Source organism: Anoplopoma fimbria, chromosome 17 (assembly GCF_027596085.1).
Source record: "Anoplopoma fimbria isolate UVic2021 breed Golden Eagle Sablefish chromosome 17, Afim_UVic_2022, whole genome shotgun sequence".
NCBI classification, from domain to species: Eukaryota; Metazoa; Chordata; class Actinopteri; order Perciformes; family Anoplopomatidae; genus Anoplopoma; species Anoplopoma fimbria.
Window position 1 is genome coordinate 6,028,137 of NC_072465.1, and position 23,418 is coordinate 6,051,554.

Below are 23,418 nucleotides of genomic sequence, written 5' to 3' on the forward strand. Positions count from 1 at the left end.
TCACGCACAGGCCTTTCACTCATCCTCTGTGGGAGCTTGTGTGCATGTTGTGAGTCTACGGCTCTGCATTTCTGTGTCTTTTTGTTTTTGCTTCAGTGAGGGTTCAACCGAGGTCACCTAAAGGGAATACAGCAGCAGCAGAGCTGTCTGAGCATGAGCTGAGTGTCTGCTGGCAAGCTGCTTTGGAGGAGACAGCAGCTCTGAGCTCCCATCAATAACAGACACACAGACTGACAGAGAAGAAAGTGACAGGGTCAGCGGGAGCGCGGGGGGAGTAAAAGAGGAGTTGCTTCTCTCAAAGAGCTGAGGAGCCCAGCCCACTTAGTTTGCATGACATGTCTTTTTTAGGAGAAGCAACCTGAAATGTGGATAGTGCTCACCCCCCAGTGCAGTGTTTATATATATATATATACGAGTACATCTCCCACTCCCACCCTCGCTACCAATTCAGTAACATTTCCACTGGGTTCCTCAGTAGGAAAGGCCATCTCACTGACATTAAGAAAAATCAATCTCTCTCGTCGGAGCTGGCTATGGAGTGGAACCGTACCGCTGGACCTTAGTGGGCATGTGGGAGTTTCTGTCACACAGGGTCGATGCCTTGATGGCACGTTGCCCGCGGTGTGTCACCCCAGTTAGGAGGGATGTATGAAGGATGGGTTCAATGAGGAGGAAGAGAAGATGGGGATCTAAGGAGGGCAGAAAGACAGTGTCCAACTCATTACTGGATGACCTCTTCATACCAGTCGCCTGGCAACGGGGAGGTAACTGGAGCCCGGTCTGTGGGTGGAAGGTCGGTTGAGAATGTCACAGAAGAGGGATAAACGGAGGAGAAACTGCTCACAACTGATAAAACACTGGTGACACACTGATTGAAAAGGAGATACAAATATTGGAAATGCCTCGCTATACGGACTATCACGAGGAGCTCAGAGGAGCTTTAGTCCTCACAGTAAGTCCAAACTGCAAATGTATCCAAGAAACTTAATTTAAATCAAATAAATGATGCAACAGATGGTTGTTTGAACTAAACAGGTTGAGAATGCAGCTGGTAGAATTAGCAGTGACTGCTGACCTGACAAAATGTCACTAAAACTCTTAAAAGAGTACACATAAATCAAATAAAAATAATTTCATGCTTAAATATCTAATGGGACTTTATGACATGGTGCAAATAATATATTGTATTAAAGCTCCAAAAACACAGGGGGAGTCCTATGATGACTCTGTTAATGCAATAATACCTTTTCTTTAAAATGCATTTTCCATAAACCTTTTCCCATAATTTCCTAATAAATGATAATTATTGTCTTTTTAATTAGTGTGTAGGAGGTAGTTCTGTTTTTGTTTTGCTTTATTATTTATGACACCTACTGTAATTAGTTAACCTTGATGTTGTGTTATATGTTCTCATTTATATAAAGACAAAAAAAATATTAATGAAGCTTTTGGATATTTCAGGTTAAAGAGGTCCTGTCAAAACATGCTAATCAGGACGTCCAAAGTATTCTTATGTATATGTGTTTCATTTTGTGTTACATGTAGAATTAAGTAAACCAGCGGCATGAAGACAAACAGTGCAAGCAGTGCGGTTGCACTGGGGACCATGAGGCGGGGGGGCTCTTAAGAGTGATTCAGATTGCCACTCAAGAATAACAAGAAGAACATCCACCAAGTTTGGGACTTTGCAAGTGTAATTTGATATTGTCCAATGTCAAATCTGTATTTGAACATGTGATGAGACAATACATTGGTGTGTGTGTGTGTGTGTGTGTGTGTGTGTGTGTGTGTGTGTGTGTGTGTGTGTGTGTGTGTGTGTTTGAAGGTGTGTGTGTGTCATACTCGTGTGCTTCCTAACTTCAGAATTACACTAGGGCCCGTCATAATAGTGCACACTGGGGCCCTTCGTAACTACCTTACGCTTCTGCGGTGTGCCTTTTACATTTTTTTTTAACTATCTATTCTTTTTCTTTTAACAAGAGAAACAAAAAAACAATTACCCCCCCAACCCCATCTCTGGTAGCATCCTAGTCGACATTACAATTGGCCTTAGTAGAGCTAAATGGAGAAGACATTATGTTGACGTATACATGTATACACACATACTGATATAAACAACTACATGACACATATGTTGATATGCGTAGATAGGTGAGTGGTATCATTATCATAACAATAATAGTATAGGTTCTATGATCCCACTGCGTCGTGCTTTTAGGTACCTGACTATCTGGTGGATGAAGTGGTCAGGGTCCTGAGCAGCGAACACGGTTAGAGTGGTCCCCGCCGGCACGCCCTCCTCAAAGCGGATCATCTTTGGGTTGACAGGGAAGACGGGCGGCTCGTTCACATCCTGAACCGAAATGGTGACTCCCGCTGTGGACTGAAGCGAGGACTGGATGCCGCTGGCCAGGTGGGCCTGGTTGGAAACCACCACGGTCAGCATGAAGGCACGATTCATCTCAAAATCCACCGGCTAGAGAAGAACAGAGGAGGTGGGAGAGAGAGGGACAGAAAACAAAATGGGAGGGAAATGAGTGTGGCTGATTGCAAGATTAGTTCTAATTGTGTTCCAATTTGAGAAATGACATATAATTCAGTGAAAACAATGTGAGACCAAAGTACTGTCATCAACATCTGGCACTTCAGAGCAGGTGGAAACGCAAGATGCAGCGTTGAATAATAATGGAGAACAAAGCTAAACAGCAGACATCGGGATGTGCGTGGAGAAGCAGAATATACTGCTTCATATTTTTTACCTTGACCACCGTCAGCATGCCCTCGTTGGTGATGGGGTTGGTGCGGATGGTGAAGTGTCCAGTGGGGTCTCCGCTGACGATGCGGTAGACAGCGTTCCAGTTGGGGCTGTGGGGCTGATCCCTGTCCACCACCGTCAGGTTGGTCACCACCACATTCACCTTGTTCTCTGGCACCTCCCCTGAAAACTACAGAGCGGGAGGGAGGTAGGAGGGAGGAGTGAGGGGAGGTGACAGCAGGGAGGACGGGAGGGATAACATTATGCTGATGTTTTCCCAGCAGTCGGCTAATGCATGCTAATGAGTTGATTTATTGAGATTCTTAACATTTGCTCGTGTCATCATCAATCTTTTAGCATTTTCCATAACTGCTGTTATGAAAACAAACTGCTTTTAGGGTCATGCCAATAATGCTCAATACAGCGGAGTGTTGAGCAAAACAAATGGGGCAGAAATGAGGAAGATAGGCGAGGAAGAAAGGAGACAAACAGAGACTTATTTGTTTAAATGTGGATAATATGGAATCATATCTCCCATTATGTTAATGCTGTCCGTTATTCCAGGCCATGTCTGCTCATATGAAACTCTTATTAGAACTAATGGATTTGTTAAATTAAGTGTTTACCCGTTTAATTTGGATTCTGTGCTTTCACCAAATCTAGGTCTTAATAAGCAATTAGATAAGTAGTGTAATTAAGGCAGCGGTAGGAATAATCTTGGCTAATGATCTTCATTATACTGCAATCTGAAACAACTCCCCTCTGAACTAACTCTGGAGGAAACTTGGTTACAGCTGCAGAGCCTGAAGAAGAATTCACCGCGCAATAGGATGCATGTCATCCTCTATTGGGATTTATCAAGCTACAGAGGGATGGGCACTGAAAGGTAGACACACACAGGCACACACACACAGACACACACACACACTAAAAGTTCACATTGTCAGGCAATAATCCGAGTTTCCTCTTGTGAAGCGTTAACTTGTTTATAGGGTGTGTCTGCCAGCTGCTGTTCTCTTTAATGGCTTCATCATCGTGGGATTGAAGCAGCGTCCAAACAGCCCCCATTCCTCTCTTTCTCTTCTTCCCTCCCTCCCTCCCTCCCTCCCTCCCTGCGTGCCCTTTCTTCTCCCATCCCCTGCAGTACGACCACGCTGATAAGCACAGAACAAATTAAATATGCACTCTCAGTCTCTTGTGTGTGGGCTCCTCCATTTCATTTCCACCGCGGGCTTTAGCAACAAACAGCACCACGAACCTTCCAAGCTTGTTGGGCTGCGCTGTCAGATGGCCAAATGGAGTATGCTCTCTCAGGAGGCAGACGCAACGGTGCTGACTGTAGGGGAGGACGCTTCCAAAATGGCCACTCTCACTAAAATGCAATGTGGACCCATTGATAAGCCACCAGAGACACAGACTTCCAGTTTCCGAAGGATTTTGTAGTCACAAAGAAGATGGGAAAGGAGGGGGGCGAGTAAGATTCACTCGTAGGAAATTGTTAAAAGGGAACTCAGCCTACTTTGGCAGTGAAGATAATATTCAAGGATGCAAAATAAAGAGATTCATTCAACTTATATTTGAGTTGCTATGTCACAAAAGGTTTATTCAGGTTTACATGTTCTGGCTTGAAAGGGCTTTATATACAAACTTGATGTTCTTCGCCTATGGAAACATACAACAAGGAGAAGTTTATGGGAGGAAAAGCTTAGGAACAGTGTGAGCTCGTTCAGCAACATTTGGTAGAGGCGCTGCAGCCACAAATGACAGTCAACGAGGATAATATATCACATATACAGCAACCTTTGCAGGTACATTTTTTTTACGTTCAGTTAAAAGATTTTACAACAATCACATTAGGATTGTATGTGGTTTTCATGATCTTTTGAAAAGCTTAGAACCGGGAAGTAACGTTTCGGTATCACGGTTGAGCTCACAACTGTACTGCCAGCCATTTGGTCAGTAGTGTCACTTTCAAGATTCATTGTTAAAGTTTTGGCCGCACAGAGTAAGTACCTTAAGTTACTGGTAATACCAAACCAAATAAGACTGTGGCTCCAAAAACCTTTAGTGGATTGAAATGAGCAAAGGTTTGTTTATTGCCTATGAATCCAATTTTTCATCTTTAAAAGGAATAATTAGTTGTTTCTTCTTTCAAAAGTTGCATTGTCTTGCTTGAAAGACTAAAGCAAGGGGTTAGTTAGGGACACTTTAGGCCTACAGATGTTGACCTTCAGGGGAGAAAATTACTTTTATAACACCATTCAAAAGTGTCCTCATTGACAAATTGTGCCAAGTTCCTATTTTATGAGCCTTTGACATGCCAATAGATCACAAATGCATGAAGGCCGGCACTACACAGAACCCTGAATGAATTGCTTTTCACGTTTGAAACTGTCTATAAACGCGACCAGCCTTCAGACGTTTGATTGGTACAGTAGTACAGCCAAGGGAAATGAGTGTGGCTACAGTGCTGCATGGACCGCAAACCATTTTAGAAAATAAATCTGCATCAAGGTGCACCACCCAGCAGGGGAAATCTAGTACCGTTTTACTGAAAATGGACTCAGCAAATTAAAATGTCCCCTTTTAGACAGCAGAGCTACAGCTCAGAAAGAATAAATGAGCTCTTCTCTTCCTTCATGGGGTATTGAGAACAACACCAAACGGTAATGACAGCATTATGGTCCAATAAATGCCCCAAAACAGACTCCTACTAATATCGGACTGCCATCAGTCCACTTAAGATGACTGTTATGTCTCCACTATAGTGTAATAAAGACACAGCTATGGCAACCTGCATCTACCAGCAGTCACATTTCTCACGTTATACAGACATATTAAGCCACTTTTCCTAGCAGTCTGCTGTTTTTTTTTTAACACAAATCAAAGTCAAGGAGTGCGAAGCAGTGGAAAGTGGTGAATAATCTCTGGCACTCCAACTCTTTCAGCTATTTAGAAGCTACAGCTCTACAGGTGAATCACAAATAGCACTCTCTTCAGATCTGTAAACCTGTGTGTCTGGGAGTTCAAGCTTTCAACCCCACAAGTCTTTCCTGTCCCCATCAGTGTTCGCTGAGTGAAAAACCACTGGGTACACTTTAGCAGTGCTGTGATACACTTGATTAGATATTTTGATTAGATAGATTGATAGCAAGTACCATTGTTTTTTTGTTTATCACAAAATGACAAACATTGCACATCCAGGCCCATGAAATGAATAAAACATTTGGCTTGTTTTTTTTGTTTTTTGTTTTTTTCCAAATTAGACGCCATATATATCAGCTTGGTTTACGCCCCCACAAGCAATTTCACTTAATTAGCGCTCTTATGTTTTCTCCATGCCGCCCGTAGAGAGCAATGAATTCTTCTCGCGTCTGTCATGCACAAATAATTACTGAACTGCTCCGAGTCTAGTTGTTTGTGTGGGAAGCATAACAAAAAGTGGAGATTGACAAAGCAGCGGAAATGGCATCTGGCTGGGAACAATTTCTTTGCCGTAGATGTTCAGGCGAGAGCGTGCGGCTGTTTGCGTCGTAAACGAAGGACATACAGCGAGAATATTTTTATTCATCTCTATTCATTATTGTCACACACAAAAAAATCAACCGCTCCTTTACGTACGAGCTCAGGCAAATCTACAGTAATTTGCTAAGGAGGGTTACAGGGCAAAGTAATGAGGCCCTGAGGAGATGACAAACATTTTTCACAGCGTGTGTGAGCATAGATCACTGTGTACTGTATATGTCAAGGACAATGTACAATTTCTATTTTTTTTGTGTCTATTGAAGCGCAGCATGACCATTTTCTGGCCAGCGGGGAGGACTCCCCCGTGGTGACGAGCGGTGACGGAGCCAGCACCACAGACGGGGGACGGAGCAGCCATGAGCGGAGCCGCAGCCTTGTTCGGTGAGCTCTAGCCCTGACAGCTGGGGAGCTCTTATCAGGGCATGCGGCTGGAACTGTACTGGCATGCACGCCGCCGACGGCCCCGCAAGGAGACAGGGATCACAGTGTGTGACGCTGACACACCGCTCGCTCTGCCTCCGAGCTCGGCTGCAGACAGCATCTGTTTCTCCCTGGAATCTGAGAAATCCGAGCACTCACACGAGGAGCAGCTACAATCCTGTAGGTCTGTCAGGCTGCGGTCAGGAGGATAGAGAGTACAAGCTATAAATGAGGCAGAGGGCTTCTGCTTACTCATCAATAACCTCTCCTGTAGCAACCCTCACTCTTCAAAATGGACAAATCCCTACCTCACCACACACACACACTGCAAAGGAAAAGTGGGCCAGCATGGCTTCCTGTCAGACCAATGTGGAGGTATCAGGGACAGGGGCCAGATGCCTGCAGACAAACGTGGCCACCAGAGGCCCCGCTGGCAGGAAAAACACAGAGTGGAAGGGAGGGGGGAGTGCACCTCTCATCGCCAAAACTGATCTCAATCTCACTTTCATACACAGTGGCTCTTTCTATCTCTCCATATGTTGTTCTTGCAGAGCCTTTCTTTATCTGTCACTGTTGTTTCCTATTCTTGTTATAGCTTTCCTAATCCTATATCTTTTTCCAGCTGTTGTATTTGCTTACATTCCCTTCAACTCAATGCTCTCTGAAAACATATTGCTGTTGAGCTACTGTTGCATGGTTGTTGTCTTTGACGGGGACCAGATAACACATATTCTAATAATATCTGAGAGCATGGAGGCCTGTGTAACCTGTTCTGCCCAAGAATGATACGCACTCATGTGCTACTGTCTATGTAGGGGTAGCATAAAGACTAAGTGAGCAATAAGAAAAGATAATAAATTACATAAAGAACCACAAATTTAGGCAATATCTAGATGTCAGCTTACTACTAGGGGCAGACAGCAGACAGGTTGGTTTAACTTGCTAACTAGAGGAACTAGTATTTATACATTTTTAACTCTTTGTGTAGACCTTTTTTAACCCTTATATGCTGCCTCCGACTGGCAGGTGATTTGGTACTTTATTAGTTCCACATAGCTGAGACATCTATGCCAAGAGACACTACAGAGGTAATAAAAAAAATCATGTGTGATCTCAAGCCATTTTCATATATTGTCTTCCCACTCACCGATGGCTGTTGGATGTGGTACCGTAAAACCTTCCGCACTGTGCAGTAGCTACTGAAAGTTCCCAAATATCATTCATGTTTTCTGATGCTACTAGCACTAAACAGGAAGAACAAATACAAAAGTAAAAAAATATGCGGGGCAGAATAAGATGAAAAGGTACTCGAGTTAAATGATTAGGGTGTTGAGGATGCCTGAATCTTTAGTTATAGCAAACAACAAGATGATGAAAATACAGCACTCTCTTATGTGTAACCAGGAGCGTTTAAATAAATGGCTATGACAGCCACCATGTGAGTGAACCAGAAACAAACTGCTGATCTTGATGAGTTTGGGACTCACCGTTCTGACTGTCAGTTCTGGGGGATTGTCGTTGATGTCGGTGATGCTGATGAGGGCCGTGGCTGTGTTGGACAAGCCAAAGTTCAAGTTGCCCTCCATGTCGGTGGCCTGGACAATGATGGTATACTGGGACACTTTCTGTAAAAAGAAGCAGAAAACACACCAAGGGATTGATATATCAAATGCTGCAGCAAATGTATATATTGTTTTCCATGTGACAATGATATATGTCAAATGAATGAATGAATAAGTTAATGCATCAATGGAAAGCAGCCATGCATACACATCGTTCCTTCATTCTACTAACACACTGAAACAACAGAACAACTAAGACCTTATTTTACTCAATAACAGATAAACACACACACATACGCACAGACACACATGAACATACACAAAGTTGCAAGGAGGGAGCACTGTGTTGGTAAAAGGCCCATCCATTATTGCCTAAAAGTCTTGGCTCTCCGCTGTGGGAACAGACCAGGATCATCACTCATTCTAATGGAGCCGCTGCCACTTTAAGATGCGCCACAGTGCTGCAGATAATACCAGAAGGTGAAGGGGCCTTTATTTAGTCCGGCTACAGTGAGGGGGAGTCGCCCCAGGGTAAACTGCAGCGCACACTGCAATATTACAGTGCCATGACAAGAAACACCATAAAGCATTAGGCTTAGTTTAGATACAGCCACAAAATAAAGAGGCATAGACACAGTGTATCCACATCCCAACATTGTGGCTCTGTCCATGGTGCTGAAAGTTCAGTCCATCCCCAGACACCACTGGAAAGAAGACCCTGTGTGTGTGAGTGTTTCCACCCTGACAGTATAAGCCTCTCTGCTTTGTGGTCTCTTCTCTCCCTATTAATCCATTTCACTCCATCCTCCATTGTGTCAGAGGGAAGAGAGGGAGCGAGAGTAGACGTCAAGGACAGGCCAGTGTTCGGTGCACAGGGCCTGCTGCTTTGTTGAGCACCAACAACGTGTCAGATCGATGGTCTAATGTTCGTTTGTTGCTAGGCTAGTTTCGCAATATTCACCCGGTGGGTCGCACTTGCTAACGACTTGACAGCCAGTGGAACTGATGTGGGGGACTGCCTGGAGGAACCAGAACAACCCAAGACAGAGGTCCTGTAGAAATAGATGGGCGAGGTTTTGCTTCCTGCTCAGATGGCTGGTACTTTGCTTTTTTATTTCTTTGAGTCGTGGCTTTTTTCTTTTTTCCCCCCTCCTCTGGTTTATTCTGTTCTCTTTGTTAACTCTCATTCTGTGCCTCTTTTGATCTCCTGCTATCTTTCTGATTCCGTCTTGGTTGCTCAGTGTTCTCCGCCTGTCTGTTCTCTATCTGTCCGTCTCTCCGCCAGTCTCTGTGTATCTCCATATCTCCTTTCTCACTCTCGCTGTTTTCTTGGTCGTGACGGATGCAGTTGATTTTCAGATCCGTCAAACCATTGGGGCCAGTTAAAACACCCAGCCGGAGTCATTTAGCATCTCTCCAAGTCATTATGAGCAGCGCAGACATGTTAATCTGCACCAAACCAGCCCTATTAATGAAAACTCAATACTGGCTGCCCTTTATTAGACTCGTAATGAAATATCAATACCATCTCCCCTCATAGAGCGCATCAGTAAACAGAGCCTCCGATGAATGTGACTCTAGGCAGATTCGTTTAGATCCCATCACATTCATCAATCTAGAGAACGAAGCACCAGATTGGTGCAGAAGGCTAATAGGCTCGAGCTTTGATGGACGCCTTTTTTCTTTGGTCAGGTGAGGAGAAGAGGCTGGAGCTGAGCCAGCAGGTGGAGCTCTCACACAGTATGATATGTGGCTGATGCGTGCTATCCTGCAGGGTTATATCACTCATCTGAGAGCAGTTGTGAGTTTTATGACCCTTCTAGTACACACATACACATCCGCTGACGCTCCAGTGAGTGGGAACAGGTGGGACACTCTTACACCGGGTAACCACGTGCACTAGCACACACACACACACAGCCAAGCACACTCTGCTGTCCAAAAGTATCTGCCCGAACAAGCCAATAAAGGGCTCTCTAATGAGTCCTACAGAAGTGCTGAACAGAAAATCTCTCTGTTAGATCAGAGTCCAGCGCTGGCAGGAAATAAACCCCCTTGTATCACGACCAACAGCAACAGCCCAGACTCCCCCACAGGCCATGAGCCTCATGGACTTAATCTGTGGAAGCTGAAAGCCGTGAGAGGCCACAGAAACACCTGTACAAAGAGCTTCAACAACAATAACAACCCAATCCCCTTTTTCCCCGCAGAGACCAAATGAGGTTGTTTACCAACCAGGAGACTGAAGAAAGAAATAGGAAAATGGCTTCGGGCTATAAATGTTAGCTCCTTGACGATTCAAGCCAAGCAGCAGACAGGACGGGTGGAAAAAACCTGGCTGCTCATGCTTTGGAAGCAAATGGACTTGTTCTTCAGTGAGAAGAACAAAAAACAAAGTAAGGGAAATAATGGTCTGAACATGTAAGGCGGTGTCGAACAAGATAATGGAGAGGAGTGGTTTTCTACGGAAACACTTACAGTGGTGAATTAATTATACCTGAGCTGAGTGTGCGTTTCCACTTGGCGTGCCGTAAAGGACCACTCACACAGTGAGAGACTTGCTCTTACTTGTGTCGTTGGTGGATTGAGTTCCGGCCTGCCAGGCTCCGAGTGGCCACAGTCATTAGCTTGTCACTTACAATCTGTCTCAAATGGCCCAGTGCTGGTGGCGAAAAACTGTGGAGACCAGCTCCCCTCCTTCTTTTGACTACACTCTTTCTCTACCTCAGTGACCCACAGTGTCAGTGACCCCCACTACGGTTTCATTCAGTTTAGATTGATCAGTTCAGTTACACATACACGTTGCCATTGAAAAACTGTAAAGTAGAGTACATGTCTACACAAATATTTTTTCCCATTTAGTCCCAAAAAATGCAGAGAAGTCTGTTTTGTCCCCATCTTCATCATCCATCCCTCTCTTCAACCCTTACAGGGATGTCTCTCAGCTCAAAGCTGGTTTGGAGGGAACACGAGCCAGGGCACTGTTCCCAAAATGCTTTTCTCTGAGTCCCATTTTAGAGACAGTCACTCAGATAAGCAGGTACTGTAAATCTGAGATATAAACTCAGAATCCACTTGATTAGATACGCCTCCACATTTACGCAAACAGCTCAGACTCACATACTAGATAAATAAAGGCTGTGAGTCACATATGAATAAAGCTGCTAGAATAAAACACGCAGACAGGCCAAGAAATTTAGTTTATCGTCCTACTAAGCATTACAATATAACAGACAGGACAAATATTGGCATGATAAACATGCTTTTGGCTGACTTGTTTGGTACAAACTGAAAGAAAGGGAAATTTCAGGCATCTTAGAGAGAAGACAAGGGAGAAGCAATCACCTGTAAATCTCCTAATATTTGATATGTTGAAAGTTATTGAAATTGAAATTTAAAGGCTGATGGCGTTGTTAGAGAAAAAGTCAGTAATAACAAAGTTATTACAATTAAGGGCAATCCATCCAATAGTTGCTAAGACATCTCCCTTAAAACCACAAATGTCAACCTCATGTTGGCGCTAGAAGAAGGGTATTACATGGTGTTGTCACTGATGCAATAAGGAACATTGTCTGGGGACTATTTATATATATAGCAAATGTTGTGCCAATTGTTTAAATAGAGAGATATTTCATAACATAAGTAAAAAAATCTGAACTGCTAGAGGGAATCACCGGGGACCATACGCGTACAACATTTGATGACAGTACATCCAGTAGAGTTAAGATAGTCTAATCAAGAGACAGAAGTATAGTCAAGGCTTTACTGTCTACATACAGAAAGAGAGGTAAAGGCAGAGATCCTGAAAAAACTGTGAACAGGTTTGGCCTCTCTGGTAATATCTGAAATAGTGTTACAATTAATTTTTGCCCAGTACTGCAGGATGGACACACCTAAAATATGTGTATAAGGTCTGAAGGGCTGACATTTATCACATGAAAAGGAAAACACTGACATAGATTTGAGATAACCTGGTGTTGGTGTTATAGGTGGAGTGCAAGATGCTGATACAATGGAAAATATTTGAACATAGCTCATTTTGTATTTCCTCCCCGAGATCACCCTCCCAAAGGGTCCTCATGGAATCCAACATTAGAGGACAAATTAGGGGAATTCTATTGTAAACAAATGAGATGAAGCCCTTTAAAGAATAGGCTGGTGTCAAGAAGTCATCGAGGGATTATCCATGGGAAAAGAACAGACAAAAGAATGGACTTGCAACTATCTGTAAAGATTTTGCTTTGGTAGTGAATATTTATCCGAGAACTGCTGAAAGTCAATACCTGACCCAGACCGAATAGAAAAGCATTTTCTACAAGAGAGGGAAGATAAAACTGGTTTGGAAGTGCAACATTTCAGGTTTTCTGTTGACAAAACAAGGTCAAATTAAATACTTGCTAGGTGCACACAATAAGGTGGCTATTGAGTGGATGTTTTCTTTATTCAATGTTGTCAACAAGCAGTCAACATCCACCTACATTGCATCAACATTCTCCATTCAGCATCCCTCTCACAATCCTCCGATGGCTTTGCTGTCTGGCTCCTGGAGCTTTGGTGCAAAGCAATGCCTTAACATAACTCAGGGTCCCTTAGACAATAAAGCCCATAGGCCCATTCAGGATGCCCTGCCGTCCGCCTGTATCCAGTCGGGCTCTACAGATCCTAATAGAGCCAGGCTGTGGGCACTCATGTCCTTGAGGCAGTCCAGGCGATGTCCTAATCATCAGCGAGACAGTCCAGCGTAGAGCTGGCATCGGCCCGGTGGACAGCCTGGCGCCGGGCCCCACCACCCCACGCCAGACAGTTCCAATCCAGGGCTCATGGGAGATTGAGACAGCCTGGGGTAATGAAAGACAACAGCTCTGCCTGCCAGTGGAACCACAGCCATGGAGAGAGGGCACAAAGGGAGAACATCCACGCCAGCTGTGGCACCATGACATCTACTGCTCTGCTACCTGCTGCACCAGACTCGTACTATATTCAAAATGTATTCTCTTAGTAAACTGATAGATAACTCTTTTTTTGGTAGAGCATATATACTGTGTGGGAGAAATAAATTGATTAACCTAATTTAATGCCTTAATTTATATAATTACAATTAAATTGCTTTCTTTTCTTTTAGTCTATGCGGAGGTAGAATGAAGTTATTGCTTTTGTAGTTGTTTCAAGAAAAACAAAGCCAAAGCGAGGCAGAAGAACATGGGGGACGGTCCGAAAATCTGGGGATATGACCTGCGCCCTCACATTTTAATCCAAATTATGGTAAACAATACACATACAGTAAAGTATGGAAACACTCCAGGTTTCACACATTTTCAGGAAAAGCAGAGCTCACCAAGGCTAAAGTAGCATTATCATTTTGCAGTAACGTTAATACAACCAACATGATGCCTCGATGCCTTTTTTCTTTACATTTTTGGGTTGCTGGAAATAAACTAAATAGATAATCCCTTACAATTACTGATACATTTGATTTCAGGACATCTCTGACTACATAAAGACTGTATCAATTTAGAGTTTATCCAAAATAAAAGTACCACATTTACTTTTATTTATACTTTTAAATAGCATTATTTCTGAGAATTCAATACCACATTTGACTTCAGGACATCTCTGACTACAAACATGCAGAAAATAAAAAGAATTTACAAAATAATTAGATTTTTAAAAGTAGTGCCTCTAGAGGTTGTTGATAAAAAAATTTCCCCCATGATCTAGTGTTATTAAAAGTTTTTAAAAATCCCAATGATTTGTAGTATCGAATCACAATAATTAATAAAAATCCTGATATATATAGAAAACTGTATAATCTCTAACCTTAACCTTAACCTATTGCAATATTATTTGTCCCTAAACCTTTTAAAGGCAGCACATCACAAAGGGAAACCATTAACCAACATTCAAACAGCCATGTTATACTGTAGGATAAGTAGAGTCAAACACACATGTATTCGCTTTAGCCCAGCTTGTTAGCTTGTGGGCATGAACAGGGTAAAGCCTGTGAGGTCAGGAGAGGAGAGGGGTGGCAGGGCGTTGAGTGAGGGAAAATAATTGGTATTCAGTGGTGTCAGAGCTAAGTGATACCAGGCTAACCTCCATGTACCCCCTGGTCTCCTCAACACGAGAGAACCTGCCTCACCCCTTAATTAGCACATGAATATTGTAATTAGCATGGTGGACGAGGATGAGCTAAAGTGAGAGAAAGCGATTGGGAGGGAAGATGTGGAATATCAAGTATGTCCAGCAAAGGTGTTTATAAGGTATTCAGTGTCCATACAGTGAGTATGCACATTCATGTTTTTGTATAGCAGCGTTTGTATTCACCATTCCGGTTGCATGGATCCAGCTTGACACCTCGGATATGATTCATCATATCTGCTGCTACCCCTCACTCTGTGTGAGACTTACCGCATCCAAACAACAAACACAACTGAATGGGAGCACGGCGTATGCGAGCACGTGCCCGTGTGTCTGAGCACGTTTGTGTGTTCACGTTGATGACCTTGACAGCAGGTGGGTGAACTCCCAGGTGTGTCCCAGTTTTAGTGGGAGGATCAGAGGCAGGTGGGACTGAGCCTGGCTTGATGTGTCCAGATTAATGAGCTTCCTCTCACTCACATCAGCTGCTACTGCTGCTGCCGCCAGGGCCAAGCTGGAAACAGGGACACAGAGCTGGCTCGCACTTACTGGACTCATTTATATTGTCCCAAAAATGTACGACGCTATCATGCCGTGCCAGCTCCGCGAAACATTTGAATAAAGAACCAGCATTGATGTACAGTATTGTACTCTTCTGTTATCAAAACCTGGTTTTGTTCTTGAGATTTTAACCATAATTATGCTCCAAATACGCTCCATCTCACTGTTGGTAAAATCCAGTTTTAATTTCAAAAGATTTGCCTGGCTGGGTTTAGTGTGGAGAAGGACCAGCGGGACTTCTCAGAATATAAACATTATGAGACACACTCAACGCTGCTTTAATGTCGGTAGTAAAATCAGCCAACTAAATAACGAGGATGAGATTATCCTCATAATGGCTGCATATGAATTTGAACGTTTCCCTGTATTTGCCAATTGTATTTATTTTTTTCAAATCTTGCACCACAGAAAGATAAGAGAAGGTTTTGCGTGTACGTGTGTGAGAGAAAGGATTCGGGATGAACAATCTGCCATTAAACACTATACTGCCAACAGTCACCTAATGCATCTTGGGATAAACAAAAGTCGACCCAGCGTGACCTTCCTCATTAGCAGAATAAGATGGAAGATGGAGAAGATACAATATGTGTTGTGATGGTGGTAGTGGTGGTGGTGGTGGTGGTGGTGTGTGTGTGGGGGTTGGTGAACAACCACAGAAAGCAGCACACGCACACATCATCAGTGGATGAGACAAAAGATCGCAATGAAGAGAAAGCTCTCGCAACCTTGTCAGAGCACTGCTGGATTTGTATGGCTATTATATCCGCTCTGCTCTACGCACTGAGAAAAATACACGAGATATTAGCCTGCCGTTTATATTTCTACACAATAAGAAAACAGGCAAACGACTGGATGGAACGAATTAATTTGGTGCTTGGTTTCTTTTATTTGACATTTTTGAAAGGGCGAAAGCTGCTGAAAGTGATCCTGATTTTTTTTTTAAGGTCAAGTGACATCCAGGGATGAAATTGGGATTTGTGAGGCAGGAAGCACTGGATTTTGCAGGCTAATATTTAATAGCATTGTGCATCCAGAAAAAGCAAGCTGATGGTAAATGGATGTTGAAAGAGAAGAACTTTATGTTTAGGATTTTTCTGTTCATTATTTGACAAATACTTAGGGAAAATAAGTGTTTTTTGTGGGATTTGTACTTAATTTATAATCAGATATTTTGGGGTTAAACAATGCTCAAGTGGTCAGACCAGATAAAGACATTAAAACCAAAGATCTATTATTCCAACACACCTGTATTGTGGCCAACCCACATTTGATTGACTTGACTTTTTCATGGAGCCACAAACAGCTGGGAAGCATTACCCAGCTGTGTTTTGTGTGCGTGTGTGAGCAAATGATGTGGGATTTTGTCCCTGCAAAAATTCTGTGTGAAATATTACGGTTCTTTCTTTAGTGGGTGGCACATCAAGGAGCAGCTCGGTAGCCGGCTACCAGTGTAAATCAAGTAAGTCCAAAATAGAGTGACCATGGGCATCCTGGTGGCTGTGTGGTTAAAGAAATAGTTCTACATTTTGGAAAACATGTTTATACCCTTTCTTACCAAGAGTCAGATAGGAGATACAAATCTGAAGCGTGGGTCAGAATTCTTATTGTAAAGACTGGGAACAGGTGGAACAGCTTGCCTCTCTCTTTTCAAAAGGGAAAAGAAATCTCTCTACATTAACCCCTGAATGCATCATCCAAACCGCTGAAGGCCAAGAGAATAACATAAAAGACATCAAGTCACTGACTTGTATCTAATGGCTGGGTGGACACAAATGAGACGCAGAATGATGGAACAGTGAGAGCAAGAAGTACACAACGCTGACACTGACCTCTCTGTCCAGGCCGGCTGCCACTGTCACTATGTCTCCAGTCTCACTGTTGATGGTGAACATGTTGGGGATGGGGCTGTGGGGCGTCTGTGACAGGATGCGGTAGCGCACCATGCCGTTAGCTGTAGTGGAGTCGTCCGAGTCGGTGGCCGTCACCTGCATCACAGACGAGCCTGTGGAGAGAAAGTTAGTTAGCTGGGGAGACTCAGATAGAATAATCGAAAAACCGGTGCACACGGCAACAGAGAGGGTCTGGTTGGGTCAAAAGGAAGAAAGAAAAAAAAAGTGTTGCGGCATTCATTAAAATACAAAGATGTGCTTTTCAAGGTCCTTTTACGTAGACAGATTTAAAAAATGTGTATGGCACAATGAAGGTCTCCCACTTCTGTTAATACATTAAAATAATATCAAAAAGAAGTAAGAGGGTTCAGAAAAAACACAAGTCAATCAGACTTTGCTAATTGCTGTGACATTCTCTGCTCTTCGGCAAGCATCTTTTAGAGTGAGAGCTATTCCAGAGCGGAGCACAAAAACACAAAAAAAGCTGTTAAATAAGCCCCCTATTTCAGGCTACGCTGTTCTATCATCTGTATTGCGAAAGCTGGGGCAGGCAAAGTTTCCTCCTCTGCAGAGTCCATTTAGTAATGAGCGGCGCTGGGTCTTCTGCAATTTCCACCATCCATTATTTCAGCCTTCAGCGGCACCGTGGCTGCCCTTAATGCTCCGATGCTCTTTCCCTATTTGTCTTAGAATCACGGATAAACACTGCCATTGAGGGCAGACAGCACAGCAGTGGCGAGGCAAAGTGTGTGTGTGTGTGTATGGGTGTGTGAGCGTGCATGCTTGGGTAAAGAGTGTATGTTTGTCTGCGTTTAATTACAGGTTTATGTGTGCGTCTGTATGCAGATGCGTGTGTGTGTTTGTCTTCGGAGCACGTATAAGGGTGAGGCGCCCCGTGTCCCCGCATCTTCCCCGAGCAGAATTATTGATTTGCACGAGTTTGTCAGCTGGGCTCACAAATGCGACCAGGCAATTAGGAGCACTTTGTGCTGGGAAGAGGAGAGATCACCTCGCCTCTCTCAAAGGGTTCTGTGAAAATGTCACTTTCCATCAGGCAGCTATTTTCAGGCTGCTGCTGCTGCTGCTGCTGCTGCTGCTGCTACTGCATCCAGAAAAATACTATCAGCTCGCAGGAGGGGGACAGCAGAGAGAAGAGACGGCTGGAGCACTAACATGCTTGAATGAGAAGACAGTGTAAGTAGAGAAAACTTCAAAGGAGGGAGACAAATACATAGGAGCTGCTGAAGTTTAAAAAAGCCGACGGAGAAACACAGAAAAGGACAGAGTGGTAATTATAACGCCTACATGTTGTAATTTAAAAATCATTTCACTGTTTTCATTTAAGTGAGCACGAAAAAGCGTCTCAGCAGCTAATGCATGAGCACTCTGGTTACCTCAGAGGGCACGACGGAGGATGGTGGGTGCCATGTTGAGCATGCATTAAACCGATGTTCAATTATCACATCAGAAGCAATCAAAATAAGTCAAACTCACCTCTGCTGTACACTAAAACAAACAAAGCTTGTATTTTTTAGTTTACAGCAGAAGTACGTTTTGCTTCATAAGTGTAACGTCTCAGCAGAGCTGCTGGACTGGTGGCAGATCCGGCTGTCCCTTGTGGGCCTGAGCAGGTAGAGGTGTCTCCATTCTCATAATTGGGTCTAGAAGGCACCATCATCCCTGTGACAGCCTGTATGGACGGGATAATTGTAGCCACAAATTCTATTTCAAACGTCATTAAGTTTCAAAGCAGGATTTGTCACTTTTTTTCCAGGAAGGAAAAGAAAAGAGTCCTAGGAAAGACAGGTAGAAGAAAAATAATTACGTCTATTCCACCGAGGACGGCGTCAATATATATATAATATATATATAATCAGCCTCTCCAGTCCTGTAGGGATGGAGAGGATGTGATGTGGAATCAGAGGAGTCAGTGCTGCTACCTTTCATTTCAACAGGGAGGATTCTGTGATATGATGATGGTGCACTTTCCCATCCAAAGAGGCGCGGCCATGCCTGAAAGGGTTAATCTCTAAGCCGGTTTAATTCCTCTTTAATTTGAACACTAATTCCAAATCCTAATTGCTTTTTCCGCCAAAATCGCTGGAGCTGAAAATTTAACTGGTGGCAGGCGCGCATATTGTCGGCCATTTTGCCCACGTGACTTGAGATCACCGGTGAGGTCTATCTGCTGCGGAAACATTAGTCAGCCAGAATCAACATCTGCCTCCCAATTAGAGGGAAGATGGAGGAGAAAAAAAATAAGAGGGAGATGGATCGAGATAGACATAGAGCAGTAACAGGATGATACACACACAGATGCAAAAGATAGGAAGCAGAGGAGTAAATTGCATAGGAGAAAGAGAAAGTGAAGACGAGAATAGAGGTGAGGGTTTATAAAGACCACTAAAAGCAGAAGTACAAGGGGAAGTAAAAGGCGGATAGGGCAGGGGATGGACGGTGTAAGAGGATAATAACTCTCATCAGTGGAGGGAAGATAGAGGGTGAAAGAGTGGCCACCGTACAGGGGATGGAGAGCAAGAAGGCCAGGTAGAGGTCGAGAGGGAAGGGAGGTAAGAGAAAAGGTTGAAGCCTGATGAATCTTGGGGCAAGTGATGAAGGAGACACACTGTGTTCACAGAAGGGCCTCTACAGGAGGGCCTACTACTCTCCGAGAACACTAAACAAAAAAAGGCACTACATATGAAGTCAGAAAAAGGAAGCATTTCTAAATCAATGAAAATTGCACACAATTACCTTGTTCACTATAAGTGCCTGATAGTTGTGCCTGAGGAGCATCACTATCTGCTAACTGCAGAGGACTGCAGATAACTTTCAGATGTCCAGTGTTCCATACACAGTAACTGTTCATTTTCTACATGGACAATGGTTGCTGATTGGAGACTGGAGCACTTCCAGAGCTTGGATGGGCCTAAAATGATGAATGGTTGAATCATCAGTAGAAAAGATGAGCAGTAGTGTTTGCATTTCTCTGGTTCTTTAAGGAGGCACTCCACTCCTGACAATTTCTTAACCTGAGAAAATAATTGTCCTTTGTGGGTCTGTAAAATGATTTGTCAAGACACTGCCATTAGGGTTATTCATATAGTGGTCCTGGGGCTTGATCTAGTTTAGGGCTTAAAGGTAGATATTTTCTGTCTCTCGCAAATGTCGTTATGGAAATACAGAGGTCAAATTCATTGGAATAACTTTTCAAAAAAGTCAAAAGAAAAACCTCAGAAACTGAAAAGGGTCTGACTGGCCTCTTCTCCACAAATGGTTTGTAAACGTTGAGCTGGGTAATATTCCAATACAATAATTTTGTGTTTTTCCCTGGAGTCATATTATAATGAAATCATTTATCGTGTCATTGAAATGAAAAATAATCAGCACATTCTAGCAGCCACCACCTCCAGACAAACCCCATGCTTATTTGCCTACGTTTAGCCTGGACAAACATGTTCCAGCCTTCAGGATCTTGAGCACCGTAGCATTTACAGGAAAAAAGTTTCCAGAGGAACCGCAGCTGAAAACTGATGGCCAACACACTTAACCTACAATATTTTGAAATCATCATCATCCAGTAGAATCACATGTTGCTATGTTGATGAATTATGAAAAATTGAAATTGAAATGACAAAATACACTTATGGAACCAGCAGATCGTCCAACATCAGAACTCCTTGTCAAGTGCTGGCCCCGTCCCTTTCTTTCCGTTCCACTAGCTCCTGTATCTCAGTGTGAGGTTCTTCCATCGAGGGTTTCCGGTCCATATTCTAAGCTAAATGGGTGTCAGCTACTGTAGCACTCAACAAAAGGTCAGATGATATTTTGACAGCCTGCCAATGGCAGAACACACTGTACGAGAACGCTCGCTGAGTTACAGCTGCTTGTGAAGTAGTTAAAGACTTCATACCTATTCATAACACTTATGCCTACAGGTACAATGAATTATCTGCTCCAGATTGCTTGCATGTGAACAAACAGAGATACAGCTTTTTATACTGAGGTGACAGCGCTAACCGCTGACGCTCTGTGTCGATAAAAACTGCTCATGTGGCCCTGATGTGCTCTCTGGATTGGCACTCAGATACACATGGATGAACAATAAGGAGCACAGTGAGACACACCTGCTCACCAAGTCTAGGCCCAGTACTGATTGAAATATCGTTGTGCTTTTTCACCTCTGCTCGCCTCCATCACTCCATCTCTTGTGCCGATCCCTAATTACCCCCAAGGCAAGACGGAGAGGGAAAGTCTCTTAAACCTCTCTGCAACTGTTAGCAAACTCTTCAGGAGAGAGAGAGAGAGAGAGAGAGAGAGAGAGAGAGAGAGAGAGAGAGAGAGAGAGAGAGAGAGAGAGAGAGTGAGATGAAGCGCCCCTGTCCCCCCATTGGGAGGGCAAATCGACTGTGAGAGAAGGCACTCAGCGGCTGGTTTTGATCTTGCGCTCTCATTTACGGAGGCCTTTTTTGAGGGGGACGCTGCATAAGAGGGAACAACTTTCTGTCAGAGTTGGGGAGAAAGGGGGGAGGGAAGGGGGAGGTTGGAGCATCACAGGGCAGATGTTCTGAGTACACTGCAGCATCACAAAGTGAGGGCTTTCTGAAGAAGTGCACCATGTCGGCAAATCTTTATCTGAGGCCACTTAACACAACGCAGGGACCGTCTCATTTGTCTAGAGGACTTTACAGAAATCCTGATCATTTTGGTGACCTTGAAGAGGCTACAGATGCTTTGTTTTCATGATACTCAATAAGGGAGAAGTAACCAAAGCAACGTATTTGCACACATTTAACAGGTTTAGCAGGTTTCTCAGGATAATCCTAGCATCATATTGAATCTCATTTATTCCTCATTAACAAGAGGTGAATGTGCTCAGATCGCTCATTTTGCCACGCACTGTTTTGTTACATTTGATTACCTGCACAAATTGAATTCTATCAGTCACAGGTTCACGTGGTGCTGAGCGGGGGCCCGGAGGCAGAGAGTGACAAATGAAGCCGTTTCAGGCTGATCCTGGCTGACGGCTCCATCGGATCTCTCACTACGTAACATCTGGTGACGGCGATAAGGGCGGTTCCCTGTAGGTCTCCCCTCTTTGATGGCCTTCACACGGCGCTAGATGTGAAGATGTGTTGTAATGCTTGGGAGAACCTTTGATATCGGGGTCTGTAGATACAGAATGTGATACCACTGCGGCTTTACACATATCCCCCTTTCTGCTTGGCATTTAGGAAAAGAAATAGGGGCCAGGGCTTTTTATTGAACAACTATCGATAATAAAGGTTTGTTGCTATTCAACGTACTAAAAAATAGTAAACATTTGAAATTATTCTATATACACATCTTTCTGCTGAGTATATAGTAATTGAATACGGCTTCAATTAACTTTCTAGGAAATAACCAGTAATAACCATGGGCGTCTTTTGATTCCACAGATTGATTGATGCACACTGGGGATCTGTGAAGCTCAGGTGCTGTAGTGGGTCAAAATAGTTGCAAAAGTGCAAAAATATATAAATATAACAGGAGCTAATGTGCTTATCAGGTCATGAAAAGGTGATGAGTGAATGAGAGAAAATGTGACAAATTCAGGTAATCTGAGGCATACCCAAGCCAAAAATAAGTATTTGTTGTGCTCTGGAGTGCCTCACATTCCTCTCCATTTAAGTTCAGATAGTTCTTTTACTTAATCGTAATATTTTTTGTTGTTGCCTTAGGTTTTATGATCAAGAGTTTCTTGATCAAGTTTAGTCAAAGTCAGAATTGATATAATTTAATGGTTTGTTAGCTAAACTGCATTTGGAGGACTTTTTATATGAGGAACTTATAAGAAAATGTGTTAATCACTGAATTATGAAGTTTTGTTAGCTACCATTTTTCAATAAAACAAGTCTACCAATGCAGCAGGGAGGAAAATTTATGCTATGTTCATCTTACAAGCGACAAAAGCAGCAAAACGGCCAAGCGTGGCCGGCTACATTGTTAAAGAGTCACCGTTGAAATGTTGCTCAAGTGCTCGTTGGTGTAGTTATACCATTAAATAGCACTGGGAAATGGCTAACTGCATTGTTTAAGGACAGAACGGAATGGGACGAAACAAACCACATGATTGGTTGATGCTTCACTGTGTAATTGGAGCACTGAAAAGTTAAAAAGGACAGCTCAACTTTAACTATTAGCGCGTAATGCATGGACATATGTCGGCCATCAGTTTGCAGCTTCATGTCATCGACTTCCATTGAAATGACTAGTATGAACGCAGAATAAGCAGCAAAAATAACAGGGTACTTTTATTGTAAAGACTTTAGAGGAAACAAAATGTGTTTATCCACTGTTTTCCAGACGCTCTTTTGATCACAAATTATTTTGGATCCCGATCACAAAAGTCCCACTGAAAAGACAAAATTGTAACTGCTGTGCTGCTGGGTATAAAAAAACAACTTCAGCGAAGCTATGCTGCACTTCACTTGAGGTCTAAACTGGCTTCATTATTAGTGAGCAAACAATTTAACTGGAGAAGGATATATTAAAGGCTTAAATGGGCCAGAAAAGTATAAAATGTCTC

General features: G+C 43.3%; 1 protein-coding gene across 1 annotated transcript in view; it reads right to left on the bottom strand.

Annotated features, from left to right (window-relative positions):
* cdh4 (cadherin 4, type 1, R-cadherin (retinal)) overlaps positions 1-23,418 on the bottom strand; it is a 186,951-nt gene that overhangs the window by 12,082 nt on the left and 151,451 nt on the right. Inside the window, exons 8-11 of the mRNA XM_054616471.1 lie at positions 16,791-16,963; positions 8,188-8,325; positions 2,760-2,945; positions 2,223-2,476 (exon numbers count right to left, since the gene is read on the bottom strand). Coding sequence (XP_054472446.1) covers positions 2,223-2,476; positions 2,760-2,945; positions 8,188-8,325; positions 16,791-16,963 — 751 coding nt within the window. The remainder of the gene's footprint in view (positions 1-2,222; positions 2,477-2,759; positions 2,946-8,187; positions 8,326-16,790; positions 16,964-23,418) is intronic.